This window comes from Phalacrocorax carbo, chromosome 3, assembly GCF_963921805.1.
Source record: "Phalacrocorax carbo chromosome 3, bPhaCar2.1, whole genome shotgun sequence".
NCBI classification, from domain to species: domain Eukaryota; kingdom Metazoa; phylum Chordata; class Aves; order Suliformes; family Phalacrocoracidae; genus Phalacrocorax; species Phalacrocorax carbo.
The window spans coordinates 46,790,193-46,805,465 of record NC_087515.1 but is presented as its reverse complement, the minus strand read 5'-3'; the positions used below and the strand labels follow the sequence as shown (position 1 = coordinate 46,805,465).

The window sequence follows — 15,273 nt, the reverse complement described above, 5'->3', positions numbered from 1 at the left end:
ACTGAAATTTCCAATGGATCTTGATTAATTGTTAGTCAGTGTTTGGGGGATGGTGCTAAAAGGGGCAAGTTTTAATAGAGTTATGATTTAATCTTTGAATATCCTGTTTATTCATGGAAAATATACCAATTTTTTAAATTGCCTTGCTCTCTCATGAATGCAAAGATTACATAAGGACCTCTGAAAGTCAACAGACATTTAATTGCACAGTATATTTTAACCTTAATTACATTTGCACAGTTACTGAAATGCGAAAACATTCTATGAGCTCTGTAAACACATGTCAAAGAATTTCATTACAGGTGTTAGCTTTTCTGAAGCTATAGCTTGTTTACACTGAGCTGAAAGTGTGCACCGCAGTGTTTTGATGTATGAAATCACTATGAAACATATGCCACTATTGTATTTTTCTCTTATTTTCAGTGCAGAGATAGTTCAGTTCAAAAGTTGGCCCATTTTCGCTTGCAGAGGCCTCGATTCAGGAAGCAACCTAAAGAATTAGCAAATTAAGTATGCTTAATTCCTGTTGGAGTCAGACACATGTCTCAGTGCTTTATTAAATGAGGCTCAAAATTTATCAGCATGTTCTGTTAAGACTCTAGGATGCAAATGCTCTTCTTCTGGGATCAGGGACCATCTTGTACAGCTCATACAAGAAAAGCTAAAGCAAAATAATATGATTTTTTAAAATGAATTATGCTTTTAATAGCATTAGAAGTCTACAAGAAGTCCTTTAGACATTTCTGATTCTAAATCATGTGTGAAATCTGAGACATATTGTCCATGTACAACTGTTAGAGCAGTTGTGCTTGTGACAGTGGTGTGTAAGTTTCTATCAGAATTATTCGTATTTTTGATGCTAGCATTTTAATTTTGATGGATGAAATATTTGTTGGGGAAGAGGTGAGAAAGTGAGGATGTGCAATCTGTGAAAAAAAAAATTCTCTGCTCTTTTCTTACAGCTAGAAGATGCTCAGAGTAAAAGACAGGAGAAGCTTGTAGAAAAACACAAGGAGATTCGTCAGCAAATACTGGATGAAAAGCCTAAGGTAAAGAGTTCTTGAACAATGTTATGCTGCTAAAAATGTCCTTCAGGAAAGAAAGTGTTCTTACAGCAGGTGGGCTAATGTTTAAACATGAGAAAGCCCATTGATAGCGTCATAGCCATTGTCTCTAATATTCAGGATGAAAAAAAGTCAAGTAGCAGCCTACTACGGAGCACCACTTCAAGTCCACGTGTCGTATAATGGGGTTTATTTTTTAGTACTCATATTGTTAAAAAGCTTTCAGTGTAAATGGTGCTTCTGACCAGCAGAGTGTGCCCTTCACTCTATTGTGCTTTAGCAGTACGAAAACAAAACACAGTTTACATTGAAAATAAAAAGAGATATCTTTTTAGCATGCTTGCCGCAGATATTTGTGATAGTTGAGGAGGATATATTTTGTGGAAAACAATGAGTGTTTTCATAATATTAGTGCTTAATATCCTACGTTGCTTGCTGGATTTCCTCTGTCATTTTGTGCACTGCATCTACATGTAATATTCTGAAATATGGTTTTTCATCCTCAAGATTGCGGGCTGACTCTTGCTCCTAGTGAAGCTGGTGGTAGTTCTGCCACTGACTTCAGTAGAGGAGGTTCAGAGTCCTCCACCTGCACATAATTTTCCTCTAGGAAGACCTAGGTAACTAGATGATCAGACTTCTGTCCAGAAGGAGGCTTGTTTTCAGCAGACTTCATATCCAAGTATGGTTCTTCGCAGCCCATTGTGTCATGTCTGCTTTCATTTTTTCTGCACTTGCTCAAATGCGTGTTCTAGGCTCCACTTTTCATTTCTTGTCTGTGTCCACAGTCCTGATGTTTCTGTGTTTGTATTACAGCTTGAATTCTAGCACTGAGTGCCAGCTAATCAGTGTTGTCGTGACATTTCTGTGAAACACCCAGAGAATAAATTGGGCTAAGGACTGAATAGGTAGAAGTTTACAATAGTTTGGAAAAATAAAAATGTTCGCATTTCTGGTTTTCTTACTCACCTTTTTAAAATCATGTTTATAAATGAGCTGGAACTTTTTGATGTCGTGGGCATTTGGGTGTAAAGACTATACATAATATTATGTTTTACATTTAGTGCTGTAGGATCATGAGCCTCTTGGGCATGTGAACTAAAAAGAATGGATTTTAAATGCTGGAACTTAAAATTTCAAAGAATAATCTGCTAGTACTTCTAACACTGGCTTTTCACAATTACTTGGGCACTTGAATATCTCTCTGTGCCTGCGTCCTTTCTTTTTTTCCTTGTTTTTTTTTTTAATTTATCAATTTAGTGAGAGAGCACTGAAAATTTGTCACTAAGAACTTGGGTTGCATTTTGGAAGATTGTGCTGGACCGGTAGTGTTAGCCTCTTCCATCAGCTGTCCACGTGCCAAGCATTAGGTCATGGTACAGAGCAGCTCCAGATCGCTTGTCTTCCCCTGCATCTGGCCATCAGTTAAAGCACTGCAGTCATAAGCCCTCCTCACTCCATGCTCTCAAATTCTCCTGAGAGAGACCTCTGCAGTAATGTGCCTCACAGGGCCTGGCTGCAGGGTTGTTTTTTTTTTTCCTTTCCCACATACTGAAATGGGCAGACTTTGCTGAATTTATGATGGTATGTGCCTCTTGCTGGCATGAGAGTATTTGGGCAAAATGTAGTTACTCATTTTATGAAGTCTCTTTTTATGTTTTGCTCCATGTTCATATTTCATATCCATATTTGCTTCCTTAGTGACAGGGCATATGATATAAAATAGGTGAAATGATTTCCCAGCTGAGCAGTACCAATGTATTTTATGCAAACAGCAGCCTTTCTAGGGGCAGCTTTTTTACCAGGCTAGGCTCTCATGCTTCAGTACTCAAACACCTACTAAAATTTATGCTAGCTGTGTTAAAAGCATTTTCTGGCAGTATCAACACAAACCCTAAACAAAGAGTTTCATATATTAAGAGGGAAAGAATTTTTACCAACAATTCCTTTGGAGACAGTTTTGCCAACATCAATCACTGTCATTTGGTTATTTATTACTGACTCACAGTTCATTTTGTTATGACTTTGTGCACAGAGCTCTGTCATAGCCAGGAAGGATATCGTTTCACAAAGTGTTGCCAATGGACTGCCACACCAGTGAGTTTTTTGGTGGAATTATTTTTTTTTAAGTATGAGTTTGCAGCTTCCTTCGTCTCAGTGTGTGTAGGTCACCAGAGAAAAATTTCCCTGAGTGCTGTCATTTTAGACAACAGCTTTTAGAAACTGCACAAACTGGATACAAATTAGTTCCCAGTACTGGAGACAGAGGGCTTGCTTTTTGTTTAAAATATCATGTGTTTAGATGAAAGTGCTTAACTCATAACGGATTTACACCCTTAAACTCTGCCTCTCCCTCATACACATAATTTCTTTTTGATGTTTGGATGTGAGATTGTTTTGCAGAAGGGCTATTGTGTAACAAAAAGCTTGCTTTCTTATATAAGAGTTGGAGACTTTACTTCCTGAACTGGTACTGTTAGGCAAAAGATTGGAAACAGTTGTTCAGCTTCTTGTGGTTCTGCTGAAATCCAAGCAGGTATGGGCTTTAATGGGCCTAAAATGTCATACTGTGTCTGTGTAAGTAATGAGGGTATCTTGATGACAAACTAATCTCTGATGCTATAGAAACTAGAAATTGAGTATTATCAGCAAATCTCTTGTGTGTGTGTATGGAAGCAGGCCAACCCCTCCCACAAACATGTTTGGAAAAGGAGACTTGTCCCCTAATTAAGAAGTCAAATACTGACTGACTCGAGGTCAAAAAATTTCTAACTTGCCTTTTTAGAGAAAGTACAGTGGAAACAAAGTTCAAATGCTCTCCTGCCACTATCTTTTCCCTAACAGCATCATTACCAAGCAAGGCCAGATGTATTTTCTTTTCTCTCGCTCCTTTCATTTTTTCTTACATTATCTACTGGCAGCTTTATTAGCAGCAGCAGCTTGCATTTCTTTTCTCCCCCATTCTGATTGTTTGTCTCCTCCTCTTAGTCACTGATACACATTAAGCTTGTCCTGTCCTTATCTTCTTTCCCTTGGGCATCTCTTCTGCATGCTGTGGAGGCCAGTGTAGAAACACAGCTCTTTACACTGCAGTACTGAATTCTGTATGTTAGAGCAGCGTGTGATTTTAGATTCTTCACTACAGTGTGCATCTGGCAGTCCTTATCTAAGCACAGAGGAGTGCATTGAGGGTGAGCATGGTCATTGCATCTCAGTGTCTTTGTCCTTAACAGCTTGTGCATCAAATTAAACATAAATCAAGTGCATTTCTTCCCCCTACCCTTGCCTCCAATTTCATTGTAATTACAAAAATCAATACACGTGAGGCATGACAAGGAATTAATTATTTTTCTGAGAATCGACTCAGTTACAGTAAATAGACCCAAGCCTCCTCTAATTGAAATCAATGAGGCTTTTGTTATTCATGCTCATGGGTCAGTGTTACACTTAAATCTCAATATAATAGCTGAGACTCTGTGCTCTTGCAGTCAGATCCTGCTCCCAGCCACATTAAATGGACTTCTTTGGCTCCAGTGGACCAAATTCTTACAGCCACAGCTGTCAAGGAAGATGTAACTCGTGCGGTTCCTCATTTTATAGCCCATGTTCGTGTTTCTGCTCACACCTATTCTCCTGTTCGCAATGCCAGCTTAGCCAAGGCCTGCCAGATGGTGTGAGCTCTGGTAGAGATGTGGAAAATGGCACTATTCAGGGGGAGGCTTTATCTGTGGGAAAAGGTGCAACAGACCTACAGAGGCACTCTAAGATGTGCCAACTTTCCTCTAAGCGTTGCACCTCTGTGGTCTTTCAAACGAATGAAGAGAATGCAGCCGGAAGGTCCTTCCTTCTGAGTGTTATTTAAATGGAGATATTTGAAAACCCAGTGAATGGTTTTGTAGATTTCTGATCAATGCTTTCTGATTTCTTAGAATACCCCAAAATACATCAGTCTTTGTGAAGGTTACAGCTTGTTGTATGTGCTTTAGGTAAAACTTTGTGTTCATCTTCGTGCAGATAATGTTGAGTTAAATGGAGCTGTTAGTGACAGTAGGGTCAGCAGAATCACCACTCTAACTTTAGAAAGAAGTCAAATACAGCAAATGTATTTTACAGCACTGTTAAATTTTATTTCAGTTAACCTCAGAGCTCAGAGCCACTCTATTAGCTCATCTGGAAGAGACCAGCTCTTAGGAACTTTGATGACTGTTCCAGTGCCCTTTCAGCTCACCGCATAATTCACAATAACAATGCACCATCCACCACAATCCCTTTTTGTATGTTTACACCTCTGTAGGAAGGCAAACTGTCTTTTGGGCTAGCTGCACTTAATTCAAACCCTTCCAAATGCATTCCAGTTCAACCACAGGCGACTATTCAAGAATTTCAGGGAAGGAGTTTGGAGGAAAATGTTATTTTAGTTTACCGAGTTTCATGGGACTTAGCATTGCATAGATTTGGATTGAATGGGGGGAAGTTGCCCTCCTAAAGTAGTATTCAGACTTGTTGCAAAAAGACATGAAAAAAATTAGTTGATAGCCACTGTAATATTTGAAAAGTTCTCCTTTTATTTTCTCCCTGTTTAGGTAAAAATTATTTCTTGTGTTAGTTCATTCAGTTTAAGTATTTCCAACGTTTAAGAAGAAATCTCTCTTGAATCTGTGGCTGCTAAGCTAAAATGACTGATGGCATTATCTGGCAAAAAAAAAAGAGAATTAAGAGGATTGAAATAATTTACTGTTTGTTTCACTGTTCAGCTTTGGGTTTTGGTGCTTGTATATTCATCAGAGGGGAATAATAAAATGCTTCTCTGCCTCATTAAATGGGCAACAGCACGGAGAAATGAATGGAATTTTCTTAGTCTCAGTGAATAACAAATATTTAAAAGGTATATTAAAAAAAAAAATATTCTAGGCTGAGGTTTCCAAATTTCCCTGTAACTTGATCCAGCGTCTTCCCAGTTCTGGACCAGAGCTTGCATTTAAATTGAAGGATGCTGTTTTCATGGGCTATTCACTTGAGGATCTTGGTACTTTGCTCAGCACCTCTCAAAATCAAGTCCTAAGTGACAATCAGCCTAATTATCTAATAAGCTTTGAGTAGCTTAAGCCCTGATGTTTCTTTAAATATTTTATTAGTGCAATTGCTAAGCAGTCCCCAGTCGCAGAGTATTTTTTCAGAAAACTAGGGTTGTCTCTTTTTTTCTCTTTCTCCCAATGGATAAACACCGCAGAATGTACTTTCAGCCTGTAAATTGAGTAGTAAATAATCTCACTTCACTCGTTAAAATTAAATAGACTGACCTTTATCCCATGCCAGTTTCATACCAGTAAAACTACCTTAAGTTCTGTGAAGTGACTAGCTCATCACTAGGCCTGAGATCAAAAGACTTGAGTCCAAATAACAGGATGCTCAAAGGATTATTTTTCATTAAGACCTTGCTTGCTCACTTGTTTACGTTTTTTCTTTACAAATCCACATTTTTAATGCTTGTTTATTTTTCCAGCAGAATAAATATTATCGTGTGAGAAATGGCTATCAGGTCACAAAAGATTCATCTAACAATTTGAGGTGATATTTATTGTATTAATTAAATGTCTTCCAGTGTTGATCTTGCACCTACCTATATGTCTTGGGAACACTAACTTTCGAATCAACAGCATCACATTTCCAGTGTGAATATACAAAATGCTTTTTAAATTTACTTTAATGAATTCTGAAGTCACTTCCTTTAAATAAAAATGTCACAAACTTTTTGTAGGAAGGATGGAAACATAAAGAAATATTTTAATGAATGAGGCATGAGGGAAAACATGATAAATTTAGATTGGAGTTTATTGATAGAGTGTGATACTTTTCTCATGTGGATCATTCTACTGGAAGACAGAAAATCTTGGGTTTGGGCTGGGGCTGCAAAAAAAATGGAAAATAAATTATTTGAAAGGGCAGACTTTTTTCAGTTTTGCACTGGTGTAAATCAAAAGGAACATTATGAAATTAGCAGAGTCGCTGGTGATTTAAACTGATATCAATGAAGGCAAGAGTATGGTCCATAATGGAGGTCATGTGGCAGACGGATTTGATTTGTGAAGGTTGGTGAGATTTTCCTGGATAACATGCTAATAAATAAGAACTGCAAGGTTTGGTTGAGTTTTTTTTAAGAAAAGTGATTTCAGAATCCAGCTACCATCTGTGGGCAAACGGGTTCACAGAAAATTATTTAAAAAAAAAAAAAGCAGCAAAAATTTTAAATTCTTCCTGAAAAAAAAGAAACCTCACTGATTTTTCTTTTCCCGTAATGTGCACAAGTGATTCTGTTCCTTATTTTACCCATCTCAGATAAGCACATGGCTCACGTCTCCGCCCACTGTGGTTAATTAATTAGATTTCCTGATACATATAAGAAAGTCAAAATCCAAAGCGGAGCTCAGACTGTCCTGCATTCCCCACTGGTGTCCAGCTTTGCATGATGCAGCCCAGCACTGAGAGACGTCCCCACCACTCACAAACTACCACTTGGCTGGAGGGAAAGCAAAGGTAACTCTGTGTACCCAAATTCAGAGGAAGGGTCCCCCAGATTCCCTCCTCTCCTCAGTAGGAAGCATAGCTGCACTCAAACCAGCCCAGTCTTGGACAGTGCAGAGGGGCCTCTTTGAGAGACTGCTTTCAGGGAGCCATCCAGCTGTGCATCCACCAACAGCCACAGCAGCACAGGGCAGTATATGGCATACATACTGCTCCTCCAGGGCAAGCTGCACGCCTTTACCACCCTTGTTGGCTTCTGTAATGTCATGGAGGTGTTGGATGGGTATTAATAATAAGCAATAAATGTGTTGTTATTTACCATTATGCAGATAAAAATACGTGTGTCCCTAATTCATAACAGACTGCTGCAATGATGATCCATCAAAATGACAGAACAGATTGTGTTTTCCTGCAGTTAGGGCAATTGTTTCAGAACACCTCCACCACGTGCAAACGCACTTGGTAAAAGCAAGGAAATTACTTGCATTTATACAGTAACTGTACAATACTGCACTGTTCCTGGAATTCTCTCAGATGCTTAACTTGAGTTAGAAAGCAGATCAATTAAAGCAAGAAAAAGGAAGTAATAAATTGCCATTAAAATGACCAGCAGTGTAATAAACATCAAAAGGTAATCATTATCTTTTCTCCCTTGTAGCATAAATTACTAAAGTAGGCCTAACTCCTCATTTTAACATTTGTGAATAGTTAATCCTTCTCAAAACAAGTGATCTTATGCAGAGGAGAGCACAGTGTGTTTTACCATAAATTGAAGAGAAAAGTGGAAAAAGGATGTGAAAAATGAATATATTGCTTCTTTCTGCAAAGTGGAGTTCAGGATGATAGCATCCTAGAGAAAGCACTTTGTCTCTGCAGAAGATGCTCCTCTGGGTACTGCAGGTGGGTAAGGGCGACAAGAAAATACCAACCTGGAGTGAATAGCGTAACATTACAAGGCCCCTTATCTGTTCTCTGTAGCCTCTCAAAGCTCTTTCATCTGCACTATCCCATACTCTGCTCAACTATAGAGCACGTTTGTTAGGGTTAAAGCAAAATACCATCTGTCACTCGGTAACCTGTGCCCCCATGACCCACTCCTGCACTCACTTTGGATGAGAATTTATTGCTTTTCACAGCAAAAATTTCCCAAAGTGTGCACAGGTGGCCAGCAAGCTGCAAGGTAGCAACTGCCTCTGGGAAAACAGAGCACCACGCTAACTGGTGTGTTAACATTATTATCTCTAAAGAAAAAACAACTGAAAATTGTGTGAAAAAGTTTAAGAGGCCAGGGACTGCAAATGTTTTGTGTCAGGATGTTTAGCTTGGACTATGCAATATTTAAACCTGACGAGAGAAGTCCCTGCTAGGAAAATAATTGTGATTCTGCAAAGGCAAGTGTTTTGCATGCTAAATCTAAGCGAGCAGGAGGGCCCCAACAACCTGTTGATTCTCCTTCACCTTATCATGAGCAAGTACAGTACTCTTTGAAAATACATTATAAAGCATAAGCTAAAGTATGCATGCTCTGTGTGTGTGTGTATATAGCATATAAAAAATGCAAAGTAGTATGCATGCACACACACTTCAAATATAGTGTTTTATATAGGATCTTATACACGTGTTCATCACGCTAAGTCAGAGTCAGATTGAACGAGAACTGCCACAAAGGCAGAACCACGTGCTCTTATACGACGGCATTCATCATTAAGCAACAGCAGCCACATATTTGTTCATGTTCAGACCTTCAGTGCAACACGACAAATAGCAGGAGATTCAGTTTGACGCAGCTAATGGAAAAATCTTAAAAGAAATATTAATGCTTAGTATGTAAACTCATTAGAGAGTTGTTTTAAAATGCATGAAATGGGGAAAAAATATGTTCCTTAATGAACAGAGGAATAAAGTCCCTGCAAAGATTGTAGTATATGCACAGCTTTGCATATGCAAGTCTTTTGTTAAGGCATGGCTGATGTCTTTGTGCAGAATCAGTCTGCAAAGCAGACTGCGTTTCTGTGAATGAGGTAGTAGTGCACACTGCAGTACATGTTAAAGATGCAGGTTGCTTTTATTAGTACGTTCACGACAAGATGGGTGCTGAATTTATCATATTTACAGTGAGACACTTCAGGACAAGAATACACTAGTAGAAAGCATAACAGAAATAACAAAAGTAGTGTGAGAGTTTCAAATTATAGGTAGATTAAAAAGTATATTTAGAATCATAAAGAGAATCCTAATTTGGGGGGGGGGGTGGTGGTGTTTGTTTTTAGAAACAACAATAATTTCTACAACAAGAAAATGTTGTTTTGAGATACAGTATCTTTCCCAGCAGTTTAAGAGTACTGATCTTGGTAGGGGAAGAAGACCCTGTACAACCAGAAGGGAGAGAAAGAGCACTCCCAGGGAAGCCAGCACCTCAGCCATGTTTCAGTATGTACTTCCCATGCTACATGAGTACAGCTTTCAGGGGTTTGGCAGCCCTCCCTAGTAGCAGAAGAGTTGAAAAAGATGTTCCCTGGAAGGATTACTTTTCATTAAATTTCTCCTGAGACTCATTTCCAACAAATCAGCATTTTCTGAAAAATAATTATTAGCTGTGGATGATGATCATATATAGGTTTGAATACAGTGGATCAGTGTGTTTCCTATTATTCAGCTGTTTAATGGAAGGAGGTTCTTGCCAAGAGATTGTGGAGCATGACTAAGCACATAAACTACAGCTATGAACCTTTAAATGAACTCTTTTACGGAGTCTTAGAGATTTGTAAGCTCTGTGTGGAATAAGTGGATGTGTCCAGGCCAGGGAAGCCTAATCCAGAGATGGTTAGTTACAGAGCCTGGCTCAAGGATGGTTGATGCAAAGTTTTAAACTCTTGTAACATTGACTTTTCCAAGTGAGTAGTGGGTCCAAAGATTGTAGGAAAATTGTCATAAGGATGGTGAAAGTTGGCAATTTTTAGTTCTTTCCGCCCCCTAAAAACAAATGAAAGAAATTCAGAGCTTTTATATTCATGTGATAGAAATTTTTTTTTTTCAAACCTACTGAATAAAGGACAGGAAATTTCAGTCCTGGTTCATTCTATCCACTTTGCAGCTCTCCAGGCTGGCCTCTGGTTTATAGAAATGAATTGACATTTACTAGGAGAAAAGGGTTATCAGGCATACCGTACCCTACTGGTAATGGCAGGCGGTATTTTCTCCACCTTTTTCTTTTCTTTTTTTTTTTCTTTTCCCCTTTCTTCTATGTCTCCACTTTCCCTCTTCTTCAGTTTTACCCACTCTCCTACTTCTCCTTCTCCATGTTGCATTGACATTCTTTTCACAGTATGTAATTTCTTTCTGATACTCTTTTCCTAGACTTTCCTTGCTTGCATTTCTTTTTTTATACTTTTTCCTCCGTCTTCCTCTTTGCCATCTCTTGCTGCTATTAAATTACAAGGAGTATTTACAAGTACTTGTCAGAATAGTGTTTCTTTCCGATTAAAAGGCACATTTGAAGAAGCAGCCTGAAGGGAAGAGATGTTAAAGAGCTGATGTGACATGGTCTGCATGTTTGTGAGCTTGGCTGTGTATGTGGAACATGTTCCAAAGTCTTCCATCAGATGAAAGATATGATACACAAGTTCCAAAGATGTATGAAAAAATGATCCTTCATAAGCACCCCAAACTGGTATAATATGAAGAGTAATATTTAAAGTGAAAGCAATGAAAAAAAGTCAACTGAAACTAAAGACAACAGAAGAAAAAAATGTGATAGTGGGCCTAAAGAGTTTAAATTCAAGATTGAGAACTAGTGAAGACTTCAGGGAGAAAGTGAGAAGTACAGATGAAAGGATCTTTACTGGGAAATGAAGTATAGGTTCTTGTCTCATTATCAATTATTACAATTTTCATTTTATACCCAGTCCAACACAGTAAAAAATGCAATGGAATTGCATCTATCGAAGTGGCAGTCTTGACTTCTCTGCTCTGAAGTCTGTGAGCTGTAAGCCCAGTGGGCTTTATTCTGGCAAGCAGTTTAATGATTCCAAGTTTATGCAACAGCATGCAACCTGTACACTGCTGCATCTTATGGCTACCAATTGAGTTACAGTCGCATCATGAGGAAATGGGCAATTATAGTTTTGCTTTGGAGATCAGGGCCAAGGGCTGATGGAAGATTAGATGTGGATTTCTTAGCACTTGTGATAATTGCTGTCCCTGATGTGGAGATTAGTGGCATGTTTTGTATATGAGAGGGACTGTGGGAACATGCAGCATGTAGGCGGGCATGAGCAGCACAGGACTGACAATAGGGATCTGGGCAGCACTGTGCTCTGTGTGCTATGCATGGCAAGCTAAGAAGAAAAATTACCAATCATTTGTCAGTTTTTCTGAACTCTCTGTTGTATTCAGCCCACTTTGTCAAATTTTGCGTGCATTGTTTGACATTTCAGATGCTGGGGCAAATGCAGAGGAAACTCTTTGTTAACTACAAACGTATTTCTAAAATGAGAGTCTGAAGGACAGATACATTCTGTTTGGCTGTGCAGCCCAGTGGTGCAGAAATAGATTTTTTTGGTAAATAATATTCCCCTACCTGCAGAACGTGGGTCCAATACCGTTAAAGTTAAATTTGCAAAATAGTATCACGTGGGGTGGAGGGAAGTGGTCTGCTTACATCCATGCCCATATCATATTCCTCACTCTCCCTCTTTGGCCTGTTAAATATTCCAGTTGTAGAGGAGCCATACTAGCTCCAGAGACACTGAGCTACCAGTCTGAAATCACCCCATATCAAACTAGTTGGCTGGTTTCCTGGTGCACAGAAAGGGATTGAATCTTGATAGGCAGCGTACAAGCTGAATATCCTGAACACAGACATACTGATAAAAGGCTCATAGCGTGGATTTCCCTCCTTTCCTTGTGAACAGTCCACATACCCTCTCCTTAGCTGTGCTTTTATTTGAAAAAAACACAAAGTTTTGAGGGTAAGGACTGAATTTCATTGAATACAACATAAAAACTATTTAGCTTATATTTTCAGCATGAATAAATCTAAACATTTTAATATCAAAATCCTTCCCTATATATTAGGGCTTTTTTTTCTCTTTGGGTCCTGATCAGCTGTTCACACAGTCCTATTTATTGTTCAAAGACTGTTTCCAGTCATATTCTACATTTCCTTTTATTTCTTTCACTCCTTTCTTAAAGCAAAAGTGACTGCTGATGAGCAATTACACACCAGTTTTAGTGAAACAAACACCTTTGGTTTATAAACCAAGGAAGCCTACTAAACCTTGCTTGGCAACAGAAACAGGCCTCAGTTAAGATGAGATAAAAATAAGAAAACTAATTTCTATGATATGGTAATATTAACCACGCTCTTTTTGCAAAATATGCTCTGCAAATACATATCATAGAACAAACAAAATTCTTATAGCAATGTACGGATATCCTGTAGCAGTAATGTTTTATAATGCATCTGATAGCTAGTTGCACTGAGATTTACATCTTCAAAGCCCTGGGAACAAGGAACCACTACCATAACTGTAGGTAGCCTACATATAATTTAAATCTGTACAAAGTCCTCCTGAGTGATGCTTTGGTTAGAGCAGACTGTGTCCCAGCCCTGCCATTCTGAGGTACCGAATGAGCCCATGGGTTTGTGATCTGAGAGTGCGATTCCTCTGCTGCAGGGAGGGTCAGGTTGTCTACTTATTAGCGAGCTGTTGCTCATGAGTCACACTGTTACTTGTAACCTCACTAACCCCCCCCCCCAGCTGGTGTGAATTTTAGGTAAAGTGAAATTATAAGGAAATTTTACCTGGAGTAGATATAGGCCATTGGTTTATATTGACAAATATATGTGTTTGCGTATATTTAATAGTAACTATTTGACTATATACACATATGCATGTGTGCTTACTAGATATATTAAGAAGATACATATGCTATGTTTGTAGAGATTAGCTTGATATATACATTTCAGATGCATCTGGTAATTAGTTCAGCCTTGCAAGATGCAGAAGTCATTATTATAAAAACCTATTAGTGATTTTAAAACTGGCATGATCACCTTTCTGTTAATTACAGTCTGATTCAACCCTAAATTTATTTAATTTTTTGTCCTATAAAATGGCCTGTTTAATATGCTGGTTCCCTTCTGGAATGACAATAAATGGGGAAAAAAATTTCTCCACCCAGTGGGAGCATTCCTTGGCAGCAAATGCAGCAAAATGGCATGAGGAAGGGACATTGGGCAGTGAGTTGGTGGTAGTTAAAGGTGTAATGCCACACTGATCTGGTTTGGTCAACCCAAGAAAAGGCAACACACAGCACTGAACATCAGTGTGCGCTTTTCACGGTTTAGGAAGGAGCCTATGGGCTTGAATATGTCCAGGGTAGTAGCTGATCAGTGACTCAGAGGACTCTTCACCTTCCTTTCGCTCCATAGAAAACAGAAGACTAACCTTCTAGCCCCAGTGCCTAGGTTAGACAAAGTAAATGACCAGCATCCTTGCTCATCTATATAAAACTTCCTTAATGCTCCTGAATTATGTTAGGGATTTGTTAGGTTAAGCACATTTGAGATTATGAGGTGTTCAGATAATAAGGGGTCTATAAATGCAAATGAGATATAAATGTAGGAGGAAGTCATGAAAAGAGGGTTTCATTGAGAATTAGCTGCTAGATAGTCTCTTTTCAGCAATCTCTGTGTGAACTGCAGTGACTGTTCACTCCAAGGAGAGAGTCTTTGCAGGACTTAAGCAAGTACCTGTTTCTGAATGCTCTCATACAGAAACAGCTGAAACACACTTCTGTCCTCACCCCAAAGATTAACACATTGTGAATATTGGCAGATCGCAAACCAGAGAGAGGGATTGACGGGGGAGAAGACAAGTGAAGCATCAAAATGTCATCATGCATTCATTAGGTGCATGACTTCCCAATTAATGCATAGACTCTCGCCTCTTAATGGAATAAATCTGTACCTCTAGAGCTACATAAACCATACTGCCTAACACTAGCTTCTCATGAGTCTATGTTTTCACTCCAGTTACTGTGAATGCCTAGTTTGGTAGCTTCTCATTCTTCCAGTCACTTTCCTTTCCCATTTTCTAATTGGAAAAGGTATTTTTCATTTGCTTTCATGTTTATTAACCTGGCATTCCTGCTTCCTGGGATTATCTAGATACTTTGGCCTCCCTACCTGCTGTGTCTGGAGTAGGAGATAGGGAAAGTTCTTTCACTGAAAACTACTTGTAACAAAGTCCAGATTAATAGTGATAGTTTCATAGTCTGACATTCTTTATTACATCAATACAGTAATGAAACATATTTTCTGTTTCTACATTGAGGTTTTTTCTACTATATTCTGATAGTCAACTTCTGCTCATGCAGACAAGATGTACTGGACTTCTTATTGCCCTAATGATGTAATTACTATATATCCAGCATAACTTGCTTATTCATATAGTTGTGTGAGTACATTTGCAGGCTAATAGATACTTCAGTGATTCGAACTTCTGCATTTTGCTGAAGGGCTGTGTCCTAACATTTGTAACACACAAAGTGTAAAAGCTTCATAATGATCACCTTGACTGCAAATGCTGCTGTCATCAGTGCTAGTCTAGTTAGCCCCTTCCTGAGCCCATTTCAGTCAGATTCATTCATAGATTGTTGTATCATTAAAAAATTGTGTTAC

At 38.6% G+C, this 15,273-nt stretch overlaps 1 protein-coding gene across 9 annotated transcripts in view; it reads left to right on the top strand.

Annotated features, from left to right (window-relative positions):
* PLCB1 (phospholipase C beta 1) overlaps nucleotides 1-15,273 on the top strand; it is a 407,422-nt gene that overhangs the window by 343,054 nt on the left and 49,095 nt on the right. For all 9 annotated transcript variants that reach the window (XR_010372118.1, XR_010372120.1, XR_010372119.1 and 6 more), the window contains one exon: nucleotides 963-1,049. Coding sequence is in view for 6 of the 9 variants with exons in the window: in XM_064446797.1 (XP_064302867.1) it covers nucleotides 963-1,049 (87 nt within the window). In the remaining 3 variants the exon portion in view is untranslated. The remainder of the gene's footprint in view (nucleotides 1-962; nucleotides 1,050-15,273) is intronic.